At 50.1% G+C, this 21562-nt stretch overlaps 1 protein-coding gene across 50 annotated transcripts in view; it reads right to left on the bottom strand.

The window, feature by feature from the left end:
• The window catches only part of PLEKHA6 (pleckstrin homology domain containing A6), a 160499-nt gene that overhangs the window by 41159 nt on the left and 97778 nt on the right, over positions 1–21562 (bottom strand). For 37 of the 50 annotated variants that reach the window (XR_001711909.4, XR_010150977.1, XR_010150996.1 and 34 more), the window contains 6 exons: positions 14715–14795; positions 13613–13727; positions 8190–8294; positions 7457–7529; positions 4927–5027; positions 1291–1493 (listed from right to left, as the gene is read on the bottom strand). Coding sequence is in view for 42 of the 50 variants with exons in the window: in XM_016936715.4 (XP_016792204.1) it covers positions 1291–1493; positions 4927–5027; positions 7457–7529; positions 8190–8294; positions 13613–13727; positions 14715–14795 (678 nt within the window). In the remaining 8 variants the exon portion in view is untranslated. The other 13 variants (XM_016936708.4, XM_063792995.1, XM_009441197.5 and 10 more) reach the window with 7 other exon arrangements.

Here is a 21562-nt window from a genome sequence, read left to right as displayed (position 1 = left end):
TCCCCTCTGTCAGTCTGCTTTGAGCCCAGCCTTCAAGCTATGGCATGACTAACCTCACCTAGTCTTGGTCCTCTCTGCGATCTATCCCTGACCCAGCTCCCCAAACTGGGTTTGCACTCACATCAGTAACTGTCCTTGATACTCCAGTGACAAAGGCTTGTCACGGGGCAGCTGTCTTTCTTATAGAAAGTTATTTAACTGCCAAGAGTCTTGGGCTCCTCATCAGCAGAATGGGCATAATAATAGCTCCCCTCCTAGGACTGCTGTGAGATAAAACATGGCGGGCACCAGGAGCAGAAGTTTCTGCTTTCAAACTCACAAGCACATAAACACGCTAGTTCCCTTCTCCAAAACACATTTCTTCCAGGACTGACTTTCCGTGAGAATACAGGCCCCACAAGGGTAGGAACATGGCAGACTTTCTTCCCCTGTGTTCCTAGCACCCACTACAGTGCCTTACACATTTATATTTACAGTAAGTATTTGTGAAATGAATGAATGAACTCTTGGAATTATGCCCCTTGGTTGAAGCGAAGATGGAAATTTGTGACAATTTTCCCCCTACAGCTTCCCAAACTCCACATATTCAAGTGGGATTGTTGAAACATTGCTTGGTAAACATTTCTAAGATATGTGGACTTGGAGTCTACACTGTGAAACCCCCTTTTCCTGGATCCCCCTTAGCACCTAACTCAAGACTCCACATCCAGTTAAGGGAGAGACAGACGCTGAGACCGTGGGTGACGGCGGGCGATGGGAGCGGCCATATGTTAAGAGTTTACTGCATGTTGAGTGTTTTACACGCACTCTGTGTAGGCCTCACAACAACCCTATGAGGTAGAGTTATATTTGCTGGTTTTTGAGCAGAGGAACCTCGGGTTCAGAGAGGGTGAGTCCCTTGCACTGAGGTCACGCTACAGCCAAGTGGACAAGGTGTGATTCAAACCTGAGTTTATTTTCCTCCAAAGGCGGTGTGCTTAACACACACAGCCGAGAAAAACCAGCAAATGACCCTGACCTCTGGCTCCTGGCCAGACCCCAATGGAACCTGGCTTTTCTCTTGGCCTTCCTGAGCTCAGAGAGAAGAGGAGGAGCTGGCTAGGGGAAGAGAGACTTCAGGCTCTGAAATCACTCAGCCAGGCCTCCCGCCTGGATGCAAGGAGACGGCTCACACATTCTCCAGGGCTTCAAGTAGGCACACTGGGATTAGCAATGGCCCAGAGCTGGGTGTGTCTTCCATTCCCCTCTTTATTCTTCCTGCACCCCCACACTCAATTCCCTGGCACTCACCTGTGCCGCACAGCTTGGGGCACTGACTTCTGGGCTGGAGGGATCTGTACTCGAGCAGCCTCCCCCATGGCCTGGATCCAGGCCTCTTGCTCCTCGGGGCTCTCGGCACTGAAGAAGTAGGTGCGGACCCCGGCATGCTCAGCCTGTGGGGAGAGGCAGCGTGTGGAGCTAGCCTCGGCCTCATCCACCCAGCACACAGTCACCTGTTGGGAGAAGACACCAACGCCCACAGAATGGGCAGTCAGTTGGGCCATTCCCTGCACCTGGGGCTCTTCCCCATGCGGAGCTCAGGAGCAAGGTGAAGAGGGCAGCTTGCAGCTACCCCGAGGGTTCCAGCTGGTACCCAGGTATCCACCTTGGCTGGCTCTCTGGGCACCATTAGGCAGCCCAATAACCAGGTCAGCCTACTTGCCCCACCTGGGGTAATTAAAGCAGGAGGGACAATGATCACACCCATTCTCCCGGCAAATTCCATGTTTGATTTCAAAGGCAATGACCCCATGTCTGGGAGAGAGGACCCCCTGAGCACATGCCAATCTTAGCCCCAGCTTCACTGCTGAGAAGCTAGCACTGTCTCTTCCACGTGGAGAGACAGCCAAGCCCCTCTCTGCAGGCATGCAAAGCAGGCACTGGCATACAGATGGGGCACACTACCTAGTTGGTGGCTGCGAGCAGGTACTGCGGGCGGGAACCCAGAAGAGAGCTCCTGTCCAGAGGAGGGGTCCTCACGCGGTCAGAAGGAGGAGAAGCAGAGAACAGGTCAACCAAGCACCAAAGGGAGAGACAGAAGACGACGTGGCAGGAAATGGTGAGGAGCACAGGGAAGGGGGAATATTCAGATTGTCCCCTTCTTCTCAGCGTTCCCCCAGGAATGGCAGCACCCAACAATGCCCAGTTCTGCCTACCAAGGGGTGGGGAGTGGAGAGCTTGCACCAGGGAAATTCGGGCTGGTGGTGGAGAGTGAGTCAGGGAATCGCAGTGCTAAGCCTGGCTCTGCTCCTGACCAGCTCTGCAACTGCAGACAAGTTGTGGTTTTGCTCTGGTCTTCACTGATGCATCTATTTCATGGGAAAAGAGTCTGCCTGGTGAAATTCAAAGTTCTTAGGCCACAAGGAAAAGAGGCCACAGGACTAAATGCTTTCTGGGACCTCAGCATACTTCCCAGTGAGATCCTCAGTAGCCTAGCTTAGCCCACTCAACAGGGGACATCTAGCAGTGATTCAGAGTCTCGGATGTGAGCCTCACTCCAGCCTCTGACCCCTTGAGCCCTAAATCCTGGGTCTCTGGGGGTTGAGATAGCTTCAGGGCTCCCCTGAACAGCAACGTCAAGCCCACACCCTCTAAATGCTCAAAAGATTCCTCAGCTGCAGCTGGTCCCACCTCGCCTCCACCTGTCCCCAGCCCTCATTTTCTTTCTGACAGGAGCCATTACCCAGCAAGAGGCAGGGGTGGGCCTCCTTCCTCTGGTCCCCACCCTCCAGCAGAGGGCTTAGCATGTAGGTGTGGGAGAGGGCAGGGGAGGTGTTGACAAAAAGCCAGTGAAGACTAAGAAGCTGAGACCTGCGACGGATAGGGGATAGAGAGACCAGGGGCCCAAGCAAGCCTTCTAGGTGGAGAACACAGGGTTATTGTAGAGCGGAGACACACAGGCAGGGCTCGTGGGTGTGTCCTGGGGTGGGTGGGAGCGGGCAGCAAATGAATTCATCAATTCAATGAGCATCCAGGGAGCAGCCTGTGTGTGCGGAACTCGCTGGGGGCACCAGTCACAAGGAAGGCAAAGACAGGCTCTTGCACTTGAAGAGCTGACAGTCACGCTGGGGGACAAAACATGCCGCGGGAAACAAGGAGAGAGCAGAGGCACAGGGACAAGTGCTGTGACAGGAGAAGGCAGAGGGCCTGGGAAAAGACAGGGCCATTGATGGGGAGTGGGCAGGGGCGCTGGCCTGGAACTATGAAAGGGGGCCAGATAATTGAGGGAGCTGTCCCAGCGGGGCAAAGCCCCCGGAGCCTCTGTGGGGCCAGAGTTAGGGAGAGGTTAAGGCATTCAGCGGTAGCCTGGGCAGGAACAGTTCCTGGCTCATTCTTAGCCATCCAAGAGTTTCGCTCGGTGGCCACAGCAGGACAAGCCTCCCATCTGTCTCAGCTCCCCTCCCTTCCCTGGGGAAGGGCCATGGAATAGCCACAATCAGAACCCTTTGTGGGCCACCGAGCACAGCCCTCAGAGTCAGGTTTAAAAGAGGCAGCGCAGTGTGGGGGAAGGAGGCGAGGGGCTGGTGGGCAGAGAGGTGATATCTGGGATCTGTGGTGGCGGGAGTGTGTCAGTCACTCGGGGATGTTTATCTCACGCCTGCTGCTGGCAGAGCTCCGAGCTGGAACGTGTCTGTGTCTCTGCACAGGTCTGGTGGGGAGGGTGAGACAGGCTGTTTGATTGTGTGTGTGGGTGTGTGTGTGTGTGTCTGTGTATAACAGGACTACTTGTTGTTGGTTAAACAGCCTGTTCCTATTTCCCCAGCTAGAACTGGCTCCCTGGAGTCAGAGTTTTATTAATTGTTCATTCTCTTCACACCTCTGGCATACAAGACCCCGGGAGGCTGGAAACTAATTATGTGCCAAATAAGTCCTTCCTTGCTCCCTGTAGTGGGCCCTGTGCATGCTGCCCAGCTCTTTTCTGTGGCCAGGTGACTGGAGCCTGAAGGACAGGAAGGGACAGAGTCCCTTCTTCTAAGGCTCTAGAAGCTCAAGGAGTGACCTACAGATCCAGTCATCTAATATCATAGCTTTGAAGGGTCTTGGACAGCAATTGTCAATTAGGGGAGAGAGGGCTTTGTACCAAGAAAATGTGTGGTTGGTATTATAATTTTATATTTGGAAAATGAAAAGGGACCTATGATTTTTACATCATAAAATACAAAAGGGCATGAGATTTTTATAGTTTTTGATGGGTCATGAATTTTTAAATGTGGAAAAACACTGGCCTAGGATGAGCCAGCTGCAGGCACATCTTTAACGGGTGGCTCCCCAGGGGTTCAAGGCAGTGATATTGAGCAGGCAGGAAAGGCCCATTTTCCTGTGCACTTGTTCTCTCAAATGGTTTCTTCATAAGATTTGCAGCTCTTGTGGAATGAAACTCAACTTCTAATATTCGTTAAAGATTGAAATTTGAGTAAGTTTGACTTGGGGGTAGGTCCAGTTTCCTGAAACCACGGTGGGGAGGAAGCCTTTCCAGAAAAGGTCTCAGAACCCACCAGCCACAGCTCCTGCCTCTGCCCAGAGGGATTTCCCAGGGGCAGGAACTGGGCAAAAAGTCCAAGGACTAAGAACATAACTATTCCTGCCCCAGTAACAACTGTGGTGCTGCTGAAACACATCTCTACTGGCCCACTCTTAGGAGAATTGCCCACCCAACCCCCAAGAGAGGAGGAAGGTCCCAGCATAGCCTTGCTCTAGCCTTACAAGAGACTGTGCTGAGTCTAGGGGCCATTACTACTCCTCCTCCCCCCACCCACCACCACTGCTATGACCACCACCACCTGGGATTCCTTAGAGTGATGGCTCTTGGCCCTTCTCCATTCCCATAGGCTCTAGAAGAGCAGGCCTTCCTTCCCCACCTGCCCTGGGAAGGGAAGGCCAACTGACCTTAAACGTGTGTTTCCGGCTGATGTTGTCTGAGGGCTGCACTGCGGCTACCCGGAAGCTCAGGAGGGGGATGCTGCCCAGGATACTCTCTTCCTTCTCATCTGTCAGGGAGAGAGGCACAAGAAGGGTGTGTGTGCGTGTGTGCACGTGCGCGCGTGCGCCAGGGGTGGGGAGGAGTGTGTTGTCCCTCCCTGATAAATATCAATACATATTTGTTGTTCACCTCCTGTTTGTCAGGCACTCAGGGCCACCACACATGCTCCGAGAGGACACTCCCTGGAGTTAGGGAGTGTGGTGGCCCTGGAGATGCTGTTCCAGACACTGGGACTACAGAGGTGAGTAAGAGAGAAGTAGTGCCTACCCTAAAGGAATTTGCATTCTAGTGCACAAATAAACAAAGAAATAACAGCTGATATTTTGGAAGCGTTCAGGCACTGTTCTAAGTGAAATGCCTTAATGGATTTAATCCTCCCAACAAACCTATGAGAAGGTACTATTATTACCCTCATTTTATAGGTAAGGAAGCTGAGACACAAAGAAGTTAGATGATTTATCCAAGGTTACTTAGGCAACAAGTGGTAAAATTGGTCTTCAAACACAAAAACTGAACTCCAAAGCTAGCATTGTTGACCACTATCCTATCTATCCTGCCTCGCTAAATGAGACCATCCCAGCAGTGACATATGTAACAAGGTGATGGGATAGATCATTGTAGAGTGGACTATCCCACCTTCTGCTCTCTGGTGCCTCTGGGTAACTCTTTCTAAGGTTCTCCCTGGCACTCAGAGCCTGCTTTGCCCTTTCCTGCTGCAGATCCCTGCTGAGGTTCTATGTCTCCACAGGAAAAGGCACCCCTGCATGGAGTGCTCTGGCCCTCTCCTCCCTGGGATTGGGCTAACAGTCCAGCTATTACATAATTCATCCCGGATCTCCAAAGGAGCCTGATGGATTGGCCAGTCGGGCCCCAGCTGGAAGCAGGAAGCAAGAAAGGGCGGGGAGTGCTCTGTGGGACAGTGGGGGGGACAATTATGAGACCATGGCAAGGCCCTCTCCAATTCCCTGGGATCACTATTTGTTCCCCAAGCTGGGGACTCTGAAAAGCCTTTGGCTAGGGTTCAGAAGAAACCTCTGTAGGGTTATAAACTCCTTAAGCCCTGCTTCTCCTCCTACTCATCACATCTACACGATACTTGGCCCACAGATCAGCTTCTCTGTTTGGACCCCAGCATGGTACCTGGAGGAAGGGGTAAACCAGAGTAATAGGAGGCACTTGGGGTTGGACCCCAGGGCTGCCTTCAGGAGAGCTGAGGCTCTTGTCCTCCAGAGATGGAACCCCTGCATGACAGAGTCCAGGCCAGCATTTAGGGGAGTCCTGGGTCCATCTCTTTGTGAACAGTGGCCCCCATTTTGGTGTGTCCTGAGCCTTTGGGTTCTCAGCTCCTTGAGGTTCTACCCCCACTGCTTCCCAAAGACTATCCTGTGCAGAGACCCCCAATTTTCCTCCAGTTTCATTCCCACTCTGGCTCCACTGTGGCCCCATATCCTGGAGGCTCAGCACCTCGGTCCTGGGCCTGGGCAGATTCCTCTCCCTGAGTCTTGGGCTTTTCTCTGGGACTGGACTCTGTATGCTCAGCCCCTTCCTGATTTCCCTCCTTGGGGTTCAGGTGGCTGCAATACAGCAACCAGCAACAGCAGTGCTCTGCAGGGTCACTGGGTACAACCTTTGTTTGCCAAAGTTAATGATTCACTGAATTGCTCCCACGAGGACTGGAAATCAGGGCTGTGCCTTCCTGGGCCAAGGGAGTGAAGGAAAGAGCCTCTCCTGCTTCATAACAATTGTACCCTCTCTCCTCTCATCCCTCACTCCTATTTCCTCCCCTGCATCCACATGGCGCCACCATCACTGACCTCAACCCTTGCTGGTGCCCTCAGCTTGCCTTGGCACAACTTTTAAAAATAGAGAGTAGGGAGAGGGTGTTGGGGTCAGCAGAGAAGGTGAAGCCGGAGGACATGTTCACTCATTCAGTATTGACTGAGCACCGACTAAATGGCAGGTAGTGTTTTAGGTGCTGTGGATACAGCAGTGACCAACACTGACAAAAGTTCCTGCCTTCACAGATGGGACTGTGCATTCCAGTGGGACAGGAGGAAAGGCCACACACAAGCTCCAATTAGTAGGTGACCTACTAGTAGTGACTAGTGACCTCCTCCTCTTTGTGCTCATCCTCTCTCCCCATTCCTCCAGGACTTCACCAACCATATGACCACCTTGTTCACCCAGTGTATCGCTGGAACTCTGCCTGAAACCTAGCAAGCATTGTTGAATGTGAACTGAATGGGTGAGTGAGTGAGTGTGTGAGTGAACAAGTGAGCTTTGTTTTTATCCTGCTGCCACTGGTGCCAGGACCACAGTGAGGAGATCTGCCCTGCTGGTGCCCATCCAAAGCCAAGCTCGGGGATATGGCAGAATGAGAAAGAGTAGTGGGTCCTGGCTTCCTGCCATCCCTGCCAGTCCAAGGGCCAAGCTCACCTTTATAGTAGAAGAGGCAGCGATCCACCAGGACGAACCAGCGCTTGTTCCACTGCTTAACCCCGGAGCTGGCCTGCGGGACATGGGAGAGGCAGATGTGAGGGCTGCAAGCTGGACGTGGACGAGGAGATGGGATGCAGGGAAAAGGGCACAGTGCCAATTATAAGGACATCCTGGCCCTAGCTGCGGCTCTGCTGTTAATGCACGGCAGCAACCCCTGGAGACCTCAGAGGCAAGGAACTGACATTAGATTGTTGCCTGTGACCTTCCAGTTCTGTCATTCAGTGCCTCCCCTGGGGAGGATAACAGGGGCAAGAGATGGGCAGAATGAGTGAGTGGAAGGGCAGGCAGGGATAGTGGCAAGGCCAATCTGGTGCCAATCGGTGGACCCTAGACTAGCAGGAGACACCCCTACCCCCCACCATAATAAGCAGGACCTGCTGGGGAGCTAGTGGGTTGTTCCCATGGGGTTGGGGATTCAGCATGTTTCAAGGTCATTGCATCTGTCCATCAGGAAACCAGGCTGGGTTCCCAAGTTTGACACAAATTTTTCTGTGTGATTTTGGGAAGATACTCAGTTTCTCTGAGCCTTTATAAAATTAGGAGACTCATTCACAGAGACAGCAGGGGGACATACCAAAAAAATACACAGCCTGTCATAAGCACAGAGGAATCCTTATTCTGTGAGGAGAAGGTGGAGGCTACGGTGGCCAGAACCGCAGGGTGGCCTCACCTGTTTGAAGAGCCAGCCCGCCTTGGTGACAGGTGCATTGGGGTTCCGCTTCATGGAGTGTGAGCGCTTGCCAAAGGCGACGGCTTTGCGGGCTGTGCGAGTTGCCTGGGGGCAGAGAGAGAAGCTGAGCTAGGTCCCCAGTCTCCTCCATCCTGCTCTATCTGCAAGGGAGCCACCCCTGCTAGAGCTGCTTCTCCCTAGGGTTAACCCTGGGGTGCCCTCACACCAAGGGGCCCAGGTGTGAATCTTGGATCTATTACTAACTCAAGAGCAGGGACTTTCAGTTCTTTGGCAATTTTTCTCATTTCTAAAATAGGGCTCAAAATAATAGTTCCAAAAAATAAAATAATAGTCCTCCCTGTCTCACAGCCTTTTTTTTTTTTTTTTTGGAGGTGAAAATAATAAGATTTCCAATTTCACTCTGGCCTATCCTACTCCCAACCTCCTACTCCCTCTCTCTTCCACAGTGTGTTCTGGAAATTAACTCCCTGCATCCTCCTGCTCTGGGAGTCCCGTTCGTCATCTCATGCCCAACATAACACAGAGCCAGGAGGAGAGACGGGTGTTCTCCTAGCTCTGTGTTGCCACGTGGACCCTGTCATTCTTCCACACTCTGGCAATATTCCACCTTTCTGGAAGCACCACTGCCTGATCTCCCACTGTTTAATCCTTCTCATCACTGTCCGCTTCTCAATCGTTCTTTCAGTCTAAGGGTTTTGATGTTAGTCCGCCTCTTCATTCTGTCCTGCATCACTGTGGAAAATCTCCTTGCTCAGGAGCATGACCCATCAATGCCCTAACTTTATACAGCCTTGATGTCCCCGGCTCCAGCACCCTCCACCTGCACTCCAGCGATGCTCCCAGGGCTACACCTTTAATCTTCTCAGCACCCCAAGCCCCTCTGCGGCTAACATCTTCACTTACAGGATTCCTGCTTTCTGATCCCAACATTCAACCCTTTGGGCTTTCTCACTCCATTAACTCAACACCAGCTTTTCTACTCCATTGAGGTCCCCAGCTCCTCAATTCTTGTCTTTTTTTCTGGACCCATCAGCTCCTCCCAGTTTTCGTTACTTCCCTACAAAGCCTGGCCCCATGGTGGAGTATATCAACCGGGCTCTCAGAAACCTCATCTATTGTCTTCCTACCTCACCTTCTCTAAAACTCAATACGGCACTCTAAATTAATCAAATTGTCTACTCTCCCTGCACTCATAGCCAGATTATGGTGCTGCTGGAGAATAAAAAAAAAAAAAAATCGCACTGCCATACGGATGAGGTTGCCACAGAGCCACAGTCCCAATCCCAGGAGGCTCAGCCCCAGATGGCAGCTCCACCCCACACCCTCACCATCCTTCCCAGCCCCCCGACCTCCCCTGCCTCTGTCCTCCCGACAATGGACCTGCTCCTCCACAGAGAAATTTGAGGCTATTAGACATGCACTCCCTCAATGTCACACCCTTTTACCTAGAAAATGACTGTCCTTACACTATCTTTGCCTCTTCCCCTCCAATGTCAAAAGAAGAGGTGCTGCCCTCCTTCCAAGGCTAAACACTTCTAACCCATTGTGTCCTCTGAGACTTAGCTCCACCGATCATCTCCTCTCAAATATGTTTCTGATGCTTCCTCCTCCACTGATGTCTTCTCCTTAGCAAATGCACTCAAGTCTCTCCATCTGAAAATGTCTCTGTCTCTCTCTCATGCTCCCACACACATACCCAAATTCCCCCTTCAATACACCCAATGTCCACTGTGAGGTAATACCTTCCCTTACTTACTCTTCAGTCCTAGGCTCCTGGGAAGAGTCTCAACTTTCTCTCCCTCCAACACTCCTAAACCTCCTCTACCTATTTTCTGAAATGGCTGTTGCACTGTTATGGAATTAAGGCCACTCACTCTAAAGCACTGGGCAGTCTTAACCTTTCTGACTTTCCTGAAACTCTTCTTTGGATTTCTACAAGACTATTGTTTCCCTTTCAATACCTCCATCTGTGGCCACTCCTTCTCAATCTCCTCTACTTCCACTCTCCAAGTGTTGGTGGGCCGCAATCACACTTTTATTATTTTATTTTTATTTTCTCATTTTTACATCGTGCCTGTGTTACCTCATCCATACCCATTGCTTGAGCTATAAGCAATATGATACAATCTCCCTAAGCTATATATAGCCAAGACCTGTCTTCCAGCTCAACCCATTTTATACCTGCTTGTCTGCCAGGATTAAGTAAGTGCAAAACTGAACTCATTTTCTTTCTAACCAAGCCTGTTCTGCACTTCTCATCTTGGTGAATGGTACCATGAGCCACCTAGCCACCCACCCCAGAACTCCACGTTATCTTACATAGGTCCCTCCTTCCTCTGTTCCATTACACAATCGTGTATACAGGGCTGATGAGTCTGTCTTCTTAATAGTTCTCAAATCTGCTCTTGCCTCTCAAATTCCACTACCGTGGTCTTAAAGGTCCTCATCACTTCTTGCTGTCCGCCCTCTACAATGAACTAAGGTTTTTTCCCAAAACACAAATAATCCTATTTCTCTCTTGCACTCATCACTTAAGAGAGAGGTTGGATTCCTCAGCACAGCACAGAGGACAGGTTTGTGAGATATGGCAGGGCCTGTCACCCACCTTCTGCCCCTTCACCAGACAGGCCCTGCTTCTGGTTCTCTCCATCCTCCCATGCCTTTCCCAGTGTGCTCCCTGGCATTGGGGGAGGACCCGTCTTCCCTTGGCCACTGTCAAATCCCAACTTATGCTTTAAAGTTTGCTGCAGACTCCCCCACTCCACGAAGTCCTGATCCCCCTGAGTGGTTAGCTGCACACTACTCTCCACACATCTGTACAGTCCAAGCCATGGCCTGTGGGCCACACGCAGCCCAGGATGGCTTTGAATGCAGCCCAACACAAACTTTCTTAAAACATTATGACTTTTTTTCTTAGTTCATCAGATATTGTTAGTGTTAGTGTATTTTATGTGTGGCCCAAGACAATTTTTCTTCTTCCAGTGTTGCCCAGGGAAGCCAAAAGATTGGACACCCCTTGCCTAAAACCTGTCACAATGCAGCTTTCTATCTCCTCCATTGCACCATGAGCTCTTTGCAGGGAGGAACTTTTGTCTTTTTCATCTCTTTATCACCAGAGCCAGCAAGGTATCCAGCCATAACAAGCACTCAGCAACTGTTTGTAGAAGGAAGTAAGGAAGAAATTGGCCTTTATTATAAAGTACTCCCACAACTGGGAAATAACATTATTATCTGAACATTACTAACAAAAATACACATATAATGACTGAGATTTGCCATTGGAAGAAGTCACCACAACCCTATGCAAATCTCTAAATCCTTCCCTTTTCTCTCAGTCCAACACTCATAATTCTACCTCCTCTCTCCATGGCCTAGAGACTGCCACCCATAGTTTACCACTCCAGACAACCTCCCACTAACTCCTGAATATCCTGGCCTCCTATCTTTCTGCCACAGCTTCTCGGCAAACTGAGGCTAATCCAGCTACCTGCCTTCCCTGCTCTCACAGCCAGGCTATGAGCATGCTGGAGGAAAACCACACAAACTTGCAGATTTAGGGCTGCACAGAATCACACTTGACCGCCCCAGATGATCCTTTGAAGTTATAGGGCAACATTTCATGTGTCCTTCATTGACCATCGTTCCTGTTTCCCAAACCTGTATCACGTATTTTCTTTTTTTATTATTATTATACTTTAAGTTTTAGGGTACATGTGCACAACGTGCAGGTTTGTTACATATATATACATGTGCCATGTTGGTGTGCTGCACCCATTAACTCGTCATTTACATTAGGTATATCTCCTAATGCTATCCCTCCCCCTTCCCCAGATTAAGAAAATGTGGCACATGTATCACGTATTTTCAAGCTCCCAGTCCCGCACCTGATGCTTCCCCGCCCACCCCATTCCTCTCAGGAGAAAACCCTGCCTCCTACTTTTCTGCACAAGTTGAGGACATCATGTGAGAGTCTCTTTAATTTCCTAGACACCCACTCCCTAACCTCACATGCCTTTTTTAATGCAGTTTCAGGAAGAGGTGGCTTTTCCCCATCCAGTCTAACAGCACCTCTGCATCTGACTCCCTCTGTCTCCATAGAAATGTGACTTACTGGCTGTCCTCTTTCTCCTGGACCTACTACCTACTGGCCTGTTCCCCTCACGCCTCTGACATCTTAAAACAAAACCAACAAATGAAACCTCCCTCCAGTCTTGCGTTACCTTCTAGCTTCCATTCCCTGCCCTTCCATTTCCCATCACAGTCAAGTGTCTTTAAAAACACTTTTTTGAAGTATTTCAAACATTTCAGAAAAGTAGGGAATAATATGATGATCATCATTTCATGTTGTTTTTCCCTAATAAAACAAGACAACTGGAGCTAAAACTCCCTCAAGCCCCTCCCCAGTCTCATTACCTTTCCTTCCTCCCTAGAGGCAACCACTGACCCAAAATTAGTCTTCCTGTCCATGATTATGCACTTCTACTGCAGATGTTCCCATAAATATGTAGTACTGCTTTTCATGTCTGTACATTTACATAAGTGATATCATATTTCTCATATTCTGCCACTTGCTTTTTACTCAACATTATATTTTCAGGATTTATCCTTGTTAATACATACAGCTCCAGTTCATTTTAATTTTTGGCAAGTGCTCCATTATGTGATGATATACTACCATTTGTTTTCTAGTTCCTTAGAAGAGCAGTTTCTATGCTATGCTCTTTCTACATCTCCTCTCCCAACCCCCCTTTTACCTCTCCAGCCTGCCTTCTGCTCTTCTCACACCACTCAAACTGCCCTTGTCAGGGTCCCCAGCGACCACATTGCTGCTAAACCCAGAGGACACTTTCAGCCTTTGTCTTCCTGGCCCTCTTTGCGACATTCTTCTCTAGACTTCCTTCTCCTGGGGCTCTCTTCCTTCCTTCCCCCTCTCTGAGCTCTCAATCACCATGACCTTCGTGACTACCCTTCAAGACCAGTGGTTCTCAATGAGGTTGGGGAGATTTTGTCCCCAAGGGACAACTGACAATGTCTGGAGACATCCTTGACAGTCACCCCTGGAAAAGAGGTGCTACTGGCATTTAGTGGGCAGAGGCCAGGGATGCTGCTCAACATCCTACAATGCACAGGACAGTCTCATAGCACGATGAATCATCCAACCCCGACTGCTAGCAATGCTGAGGTTGAGAACCCCTGGTCTAGATGTTGGTCTTCTACAAGGTTGAAGACCTGAGCCCTCTTCCCTTCCTACTCTCCACTCTCTTCCTGGGTCACCTTGCCTACTCTTGGAGCCTGCAGAAATAGCTGGACAGGCTACAATTTCCTAGGATTCCCAGAGATCCCACTAAACATGCACTGAAGACGTTTCCAGCCCAACAGCTTGCTTTGAGGGCTGGACTTACCCGGACGCTGGGCCGCTCTGGAGGGACCTCGGACACCATGTTGTGGTTGGGTATGTCACTGTTGGTGGTAGCCGGGCGTTTCCCACCTGTTTTATTGGACATGTCCAAGGCCGATCTGATTTCAAGTCGACCAGAGAAAAGAGATTGGTGAGATCCAAGAAACAATGGAAACCGCCCATCCTTTTTCCACACCCTGCCACCCACTGTTTCAGCATCAGCACAAAATTAGATCTCCTGAGTGCCATTGAGGGGTCACCTCAGCCACTCCTTTAGCCTTTCTGAAATTATATGTCAGGGATCTTGGACATTTATTTTATTTATTTTTTGAGACAGGGTCTTGCTGTGTCACCCAGCCTGTAGCACAGCGGCACAATCAAGACTCACCACAGCCTTGAATGCCTAGGCTCAAGTGATCTTCCCACCTCAGCTTCCAGAGTAGATGGGACCACAGGCATGGGCCACCATGCCTAGTTAATTTTTTTTTTTAGAGAGACGGGGTGTCACTATGTGGCCCAGGATGGTCTTAAACTCCTGGACCCAAGTGATCCTCCCACCTTAGCTTCCCAAAATGCTGAGATTACAGGCATGAGCCACCTGTTCCCAGCCCTGGATATTTATTTTAAAATCTAGACCCTGGGGCTCTAGAAATCCTTTCCTTCTACTTTAAAAGACACAACTGCTTAGTGGCCTATGAGAGTAGATTAATTATCCTCTTTTCTTTTTTTCTCCTTTCATTTGGTGAGCCAGGATCCACAGTGAGAGGAATTAGCATTTGGCTCTCATGATCATATCAGATTTTCTCAGCGCTTCTGTCAAAGGCCCCTGGGTGCTATGCCAGCCTCATACCTGTCTTCTACTCCATCAGCTCAACCTGCGGGGTGCACCACCCTGGCTTTTGCTAGACCCTAGGAAAAGTGGATGAGGGTGTCAAGCCAGATGGGTCTCAGATGCTTCCAGTCCTCAGAACCGAGGTGAGTGACTGCAAAGCCCTTCTGCTTTCCTTCCCCTCCCTGTTGCCTTCTGCTTTCCAGCTGCAAGGAGGCAGTGGGATGGTAGTGGTTAAGGGCAGAAAGCCCAAACAGCAAGTAGGGGACACACTTACATTTTCAAGTCAAATTTTTTGTTTTCCTCTGGGACCTGGCCAGTCACTGGGTGTAGAAATGTGTTCCGTCTTTCATTGTGGCTGTAGAGGGAAAGACAGAAGAGTTGTGGTAAAGATGAAGAAGGCAGAGACAAAAGCCAATGCGTGGACAGACCCTGGGTGGTGACAGGGACAGGTGATCATGTAAGGAGCTTGTGCCTCTGTCCTCCAGGGGGATCCATGGGAGGCCTGGGCTGACATCTGGATGAGGGTGGGGGTGGGGTAGGGGAAGGAAGAAATGAAGCCTGGTCACCTCCCACTAGTCAGTGGTAACTACTTACTAGAGTTCTCTGAGGCTGGAAATAAGCCACACTGAACTATTTCAGTGGTTATCCTAAGTGTGGGGAAGAGGGGTTCCAACAGCCAATTCAGCACATCAGGACCTCATGCATGGCAGGTTCTCTCCCAGGGACGGCGTCTGCCAGTGAGCCACAAGAAAAAAAAGCTCCCCCATTATTTGCTGAAAAAACTTTCTTGTGACCTTGGACTCCTCCTCCTTCTCCTGCTTTATGCTCTGTCTCTTTCTTAAAAGGAAATGGGAGCTCAAAAAATTCCATTCTTGAGCTTGGGCTTGGACCCACCCACACCCTAAGTCCAGGGTCTCCTGTCTAAGGGCTGCTTGATGTCATTGAGACCTCAGGGGCTGTCAGGCATGAAGGTCAGTGCTGGCTCAACAGTCCAGTCTCATTAAGGGATGCTGTGGCCAGGAGAGGGGCAGGGCATTGTGAGGACGGCCTGCCAGGAAGCAGAAGGGAGCAGGAACCCAGGGGTTGGGGGGTGGGGGGTAGGTGCAGAGGCAGATGGGGAGCAGCATCGTGGAGGCTCCTTGGGAAGACCTGCTGTGGCTCCTCCGGCTGGCTGAGTGTCAGGACAGTTCCCCAGGAGGCTCTCAGGGGAGATGGGGAGGAAGGCAGCAGACAGAGCGCAGAGGGGCTGATGCAGCGGTCTAAGCCATAATGGCAACCCCCAAGATGGATCCAGTAAGCGGTGACTACTTGGCAAGAATGTAGCAGTGGAGATTCAAGCATTCAGCCAGTGGAGGGACTAGATGAGTTAAGGGCCTTTTCACCCATTCCTCTTGAGAAATACTGTGAGAACCCAGAGTAGGTGCCAAACTCCCGCAAGGAACAGGCACTGGGACAGAGGCCACGGAGACAGGGCCACTCAAGCACATCCACAGCAAAGAGCCGGCTCTGCTTGACAAGTGGCAGGTCAGCCAGCAGCAGAGGAAGGAGATCTTAGCTTAGTCCCTTCAGTTGCATCAGAGAAGGAAAATAACCTTTTGGGGGCCCCCTTTCAATAGCCCAGGACACATCCCAGCCCTTGGGCTGTCTGCTAAAGCTAAAGATAATATCAAAGAGTGTTTTTTTCAGTTTCCAAAGCTATCATGCTCAGATGTAATCCAAAGACATGCAGGAGATAAAAGCACAGCAGGCAGTGCCTACAGTCTATGTGGAAATCTGGGCTTCACAGCCCAGGCTTGCCAGCCAGGACCCAAAACCAGGCGCGTGTCCACCAGGCCTGGGTTCTGAGTCTAGCACATTGATAATCCACTCCCCACTTCCCAAACTTTATTCCCACCTCCCTCCCAGGTCCAACAAGGACACACTCCTCAATTTAATCACAGGGGATCTTTGCAAGGAAGGGCAACTGTTTCCCGTTACCCTTGTCTGCCCCTAAATCTGTCCCATCTGGTGGTCTGGGGGGCAAGCAGTCTGTGGCAACTACGGTGTCCTTTGAGGTGTCAAGTTGTCTGCTTTTTCTCAGTGGTGCAGGGCACCCGCCCCCTGCCCTGACCCTCCAGTCTCCTTCTGCTCTGTGTGTTCCCAATGGTAACTGCTGGAATCTTCCCTGCAGGCACTGGCACAGACACACACACACACACACACACAGAGAAGCATACACACACAGTCTGCTGCCAACCATCACAAGACTTCTAGGGAATGGCACATCTCTCCCAGCCCCAGACTTTCCTACCCAGCAACCCCTGCAAATGACGTCCTCATTCTATCCCAGCACTACCAATTTCAAAATAGCTTCCCCTTCACAAGCACTGCAATGCAGCAACCATTGACCTAACTATGCTTCCTTCTGCAGGTCATCTCAAGCAGACCCCTCACTCTGAAGCCCCCAGATCCAAGCAGGATGAGCTGCCAACTCAGCTTGCTCTGACTTGACTTGGCTCATGATCCGTGGAAGAAATCCCTACCTGACCCGTCGATCAGCCCGAAACTTCAACATCTTTTTGGCAGCTCCGTCCCCAGTTTGGCAGCCTCAGAGGACCCGCCGGCCACCCTGATCCTACCATGCCTCTGAGAAGTAAGTCCTCTGGTCCAACTTGTAAGGCTGTGGCAGAGATGCAGAGTGATCGGTGGCAGAGTCTCTAGCAGTTCCCCCTCCTCCTGGCTCTGGCTCTGGAGAACCAGGAGGGCACTCTCCTTGGGTGGTGGTAGGGGTCGCCTAGGTGCCCTAGTAGGCCTGTGGCTTCCTGGTATTCGGCCAGAATGCTACTGGTCAGAGGACTGGAGGCAGAATAAACAAGGAGGGGATGAGATCCTCCCCATTCAGCACCCCAAGGAGAAAATGCTGAAATGGAGAGACAGGCATACACGGAGCAGGTGTAGCACTCCCAGGTAGTCCGACCTCAGTGAGCTAAGGACGCAGAGTAGCTGGACGGGTGAAGGAGTCTGGGGCTGCATTCCCATCTGCACGGCTGAAACTCATGCCAGCCCGACCTGTAGGGAGACAGTCCTCCTGCCTCCCCAGTTCTCAACCCACAATACAGGCTCCTGAGCTGAAAATCAACTTGCTTCTCAGAGATCCTTCAGATCCTGTGGGCATAAGGGTTAAATGAAGCTCCAGATTCATCTGCTGTTATTGCTGCCGCTGCTGAGAAGCTGAGATTGATTGAGCAGGTCTCCTTTCTCTTCTGTCAGCCTGCCCAGCCTTCTTCTGTGTGGACAGGAGCATAATGAATGAAGGTCCTCTGCCCCTGTCCCTCCGACTTGCTCCCCTCAGACAGCACGGGGTTGCTTTCCCTCCCTGTGTGGCGGTCCTACCGATGAGAAGCAAGTCGACCAGATGGGCGTGGATGTTGTGGAACCAGAGCTGGTGGCTAGGATGGGGCTGCTCAGGCAATACTAAAGGAGAGCTTCCTCTCAAGGCTTGCAAGGAAGAGGGCAGCAAATGGGGCTTGAGAGGGGGTCACTGTGTGTTTATGGCTGAAAATCTTCCCAGACACGAGATGATACATTCCAGCTGGGGACTGTCAGATCTGCTCAGAAGCAAGGAGGTTTGTATCGATGTTAATTCCCCTGAATTCTTCAGCGGCTAAAGATGGTCAGCGCTCCCCGCTTTCCTAATGTCCTTCATGTCTTAGGATCCCTGGACTGCAAGGGCCTTCCGAAGGTCATCTCTGCCATCCCCCTGCTTCTAGGCAAGCCTGTTCTCCAATCAATCCTCATTAAGTTCCTTGGTTTTCTGTAAAGAGTTCTAGCAAAGGAGGCTCCAGACCCACTGTTATCTTATCCTGCCAAGATGTTCTTTTTGATATCACGTTTCAGTTCCTCTGGCTTTCTATATTATTCCATTTTGTCTTCACGTGACAGATTCCTTTTTTGACCAACGTGGTTCTTTTTAGCAGCACCAGGCAGTCTGTTGACATCACAGTCTGTTGCTATGGCAATTCTGTGATGTCACAACAGACACTGAAAGGAAGGGGCTAATCTAATTTTTTGGATCGAGCAAGAACTTGATTGGGGAATAATGTGATCAGTGAATGGAAAAGAAAATGGACAACATTATTATTTAACCCATAATGAGACAAGTTGGTAGGATGTAACTGGGGTCAACCGCTGCTGATATTTAAACAGCTTAATCTTAAATCCAGAAGGTCAATATAGTCAGCTATTTCGTGGGACTTTTGCAAATGATTTATCCTGGTGACAGGAGGCCTCGGTTTTCAGATCACATCCTTTCCCCGTCCCTAATCCAGTTTCTTGGGCCCTCTCCTGATGCCGGCTTGAGGTTCCTGCCCATACATAACAGGTGCTCGATAAATATTTGTTGAATGAATGAATAATAGAAACTCTCCAGCCCTGACTTAATTTTTAACCACCTGCATTTGGAGTTTGACATTCTATCACCGAGGGCTTCCCTATCTTAGCTCTCTCTTAAAATTAATTACTTCCTCTCCATGAGAGAAGCTTTGCTTCTGCCCCCTCGCCCCCTCACTCAGCTTCCCTGCCTAGCTCCCCCTTGAATACATAGCTTGGCTTTGATCCACCTTCAGTAGGAGGGGAAGAAAATTAAGCTCATCTGCACAGAAGGAGGAGGGGGTAGGGGTGCTTTGGGAAAATGAGCTTTCTTCCTCTAGAAGGCAAAAATATCCCCTTTCACTTCAAGCTGAGCTCAGGGGCCTCCCACAGCCTTTGCTTAAGCTGCAAGTTAAATTACTTCTCCTATGCCCTGTAAAGATAGCACAAGGGAGTAGGAACGAAGGAAGGCTCAGGGGCTTCCCCTGATCATCAAGAGCTCTGAACTCCTATGAATTAAGTCTGCACACAGAATGTCTAGCAGCAGTTCTTTCCCTTTGCCAATAAACTGCAGAGTATGGCAAATTTTCCTTATAGTTAGACATCAAGAAGAACTTACAAGAGGCAGAACATTAAAAAGGGAAACAAGGACAGGTAATCCGTTTTCTCCTTCTTCTCTCCTTCCTTTTGGGATGTCAAAAGGCTTCCATTTGTCAAGGACAAATGATTATGAATCCATGAATACATATCCAAATGGACCTTTCAAATTCCACCCGAGAGAGGGGAAAATCTCAAGTGGTAAAGGAGATTGTGCGGTGGAGGTAGAAACAGCCCTAAACTCCAGAGCAGTCCAGTAGGTGGTCACTTATCCACAATGAGGGTGGCCCTGATGGCAGTGCCATCAGTGGAAACAAACATGGCAGGACCAAACATTCAGTCCAAGATCCAACCTGAGTTAGGAATATGACTTTATTTCTTGGGCCCTTAGTTTTCTCATGTGTAAATGAGGTACCTTCTAACTATATGAAATAATAGTGCTCACTTCACCAGCACATATACTAATTCTATGAAATAATAGCTGTAAACTTTCAAGATGTAGACCATTTTTTGCAGAAGAGATAATGGCTATGATCATTCTACTTAAAAACAAATTAAGATATATGCCAGATGCAGGAGCGAAAAAATGAAAAATACTTAGTCCCAGGCTTAAGAAGATCGTGTATGGGGAACAGGCTGGGAGTGCCAGGGGCAGGCACTCTGGAAGTCTCAAGAGCAATAAATTACAAAGAAAAGAAGCAGATCCTCTGTATTTTTCCAGGCCTTTGTCTCTGCACCTATTTAAAGCTTTCCTGTAGTTCAAGAGACATCCTCAACCCCTACAGTACCTCACATAGAGATAACTCTGCATTGCTTCATCTCCAAACATCCCCCTGGAGAGTCAGCCTCCACGTGCAGTATACCTGGTACTACACTGTCAAGAGTGGCAAAATTAATCCAAGTTTCACGATCTTTTGCAGGCATGTATGTTTACACATGCACACACACTCCCAGGCTGGATGCCCAGAACCCCACTGTGATCAATATTGAACGACTGGAGAAATACTCCACTCCTTCCACCCACTGGGCCTCTCTTGATTATCTGCTGTACACCAAGCTGCTTCATTTCCATAGCTCCTGAGAATCTGCTGACAAAGAATTAGCCCTGGCCCAGCTTCCCCATCCTGAGGACGCCTTGGCTTCCAGCATTACAGCTCATTAGGTGGAGAGAGGTTTGCGTGCAAGGCAAGTGGAAAGGGGGTCCCATCCCTTCCACTTCCTTCTTTCTCCCAGCTAGCAAATTCCAAGCCGAGACTGTCCATGCTCCAGAGAGGATTTCTGCTGCCACAGAGGAGGGGAAGGTGGGGAGAAGGTTGGCTCCTGCTCTGTGCCTCCCCATCTGGATCTCATCATTATTTTCAAGGAGGCTTATCTGCTTCAGCATCCTGTCCCAATTAAAAACCAACTCAGTTTATGTTTCCAGCCATCTTCATGCACCTGATTCCTGAAGCTCCCCCTGCCATTTCCAGGAGAAAATACACTTTCCTAGCCACTTCTCATCAGAGGCCCTCTGTTTTCCTACCTATTGCTGCCACATAAAGAAGAGGTCAAAGAGGGTCAGGCCCTGGCAGCACTTCTAGGTATTTGCAGGTGGGAAGGAACCCCTCCAAACAACACTGCCTTAGCCAGGCATGGTAGCACATGTCTGTAGTCCCAGCTACTCAGAGGCAGAGGCAGGAGGATCACTTGAGCCCAGGAGGTCGAGACTGCAGTGAACTATGATCACACCACTGCACCCCAACCTGAGGCAAAAGACCCTCGTCACTAAAAAACAACAGAGCAAGGCCCCCATCTCTAAAAAAAACCAAAACCAAACAAACAAAAAAGGCCGGGGGCGGTGGCTCACACCTGTCACCCCAGCACTTTGGGAGGCAGAGGCGGGCAGATCACGAGGTCAGGAGATCAAGACCATCCTGGCTAACACAGTGAAACCCTGTCTCTACTAAAAATACAAAAAATTAGCCAGGCCTGGTGGCGGGCACCTGTAGTCCCAGCTACTCAGGAGGCTGAGGCAGGAGAATGGCGTGAACCCAGGAGGTGGAGCTTGCAGTGAGCTGAGATTGCGCCACTGCACTCCAGCCTGGGCAACAGACAGAGATTCCGTCTCAAAAAAACAAAAAAACAGAGTAAGACCCCTGTCTCTAAAAAACAACAGAGCAAGACCCTCCTGTCTCTAAA

The sequence above is a fragment of the Pan troglodytes genome, chromosome 1 (assembly GCF_028858775.2).
Source record: "Pan troglodytes isolate AG18354 chromosome 1, NHGRI_mPanTro3-v2.0_pri, whole genome shotgun sequence".
NCBI classification, from domain to species: domain Eukaryota; kingdom Metazoa; phylum Chordata; class Mammalia; order Primates; family Hominidae; genus Pan; species Pan troglodytes.
Note: the sequence above shows the minus strand (reverse complement) of the source record. Positions and strands in the feature narration are given on the sequence as shown.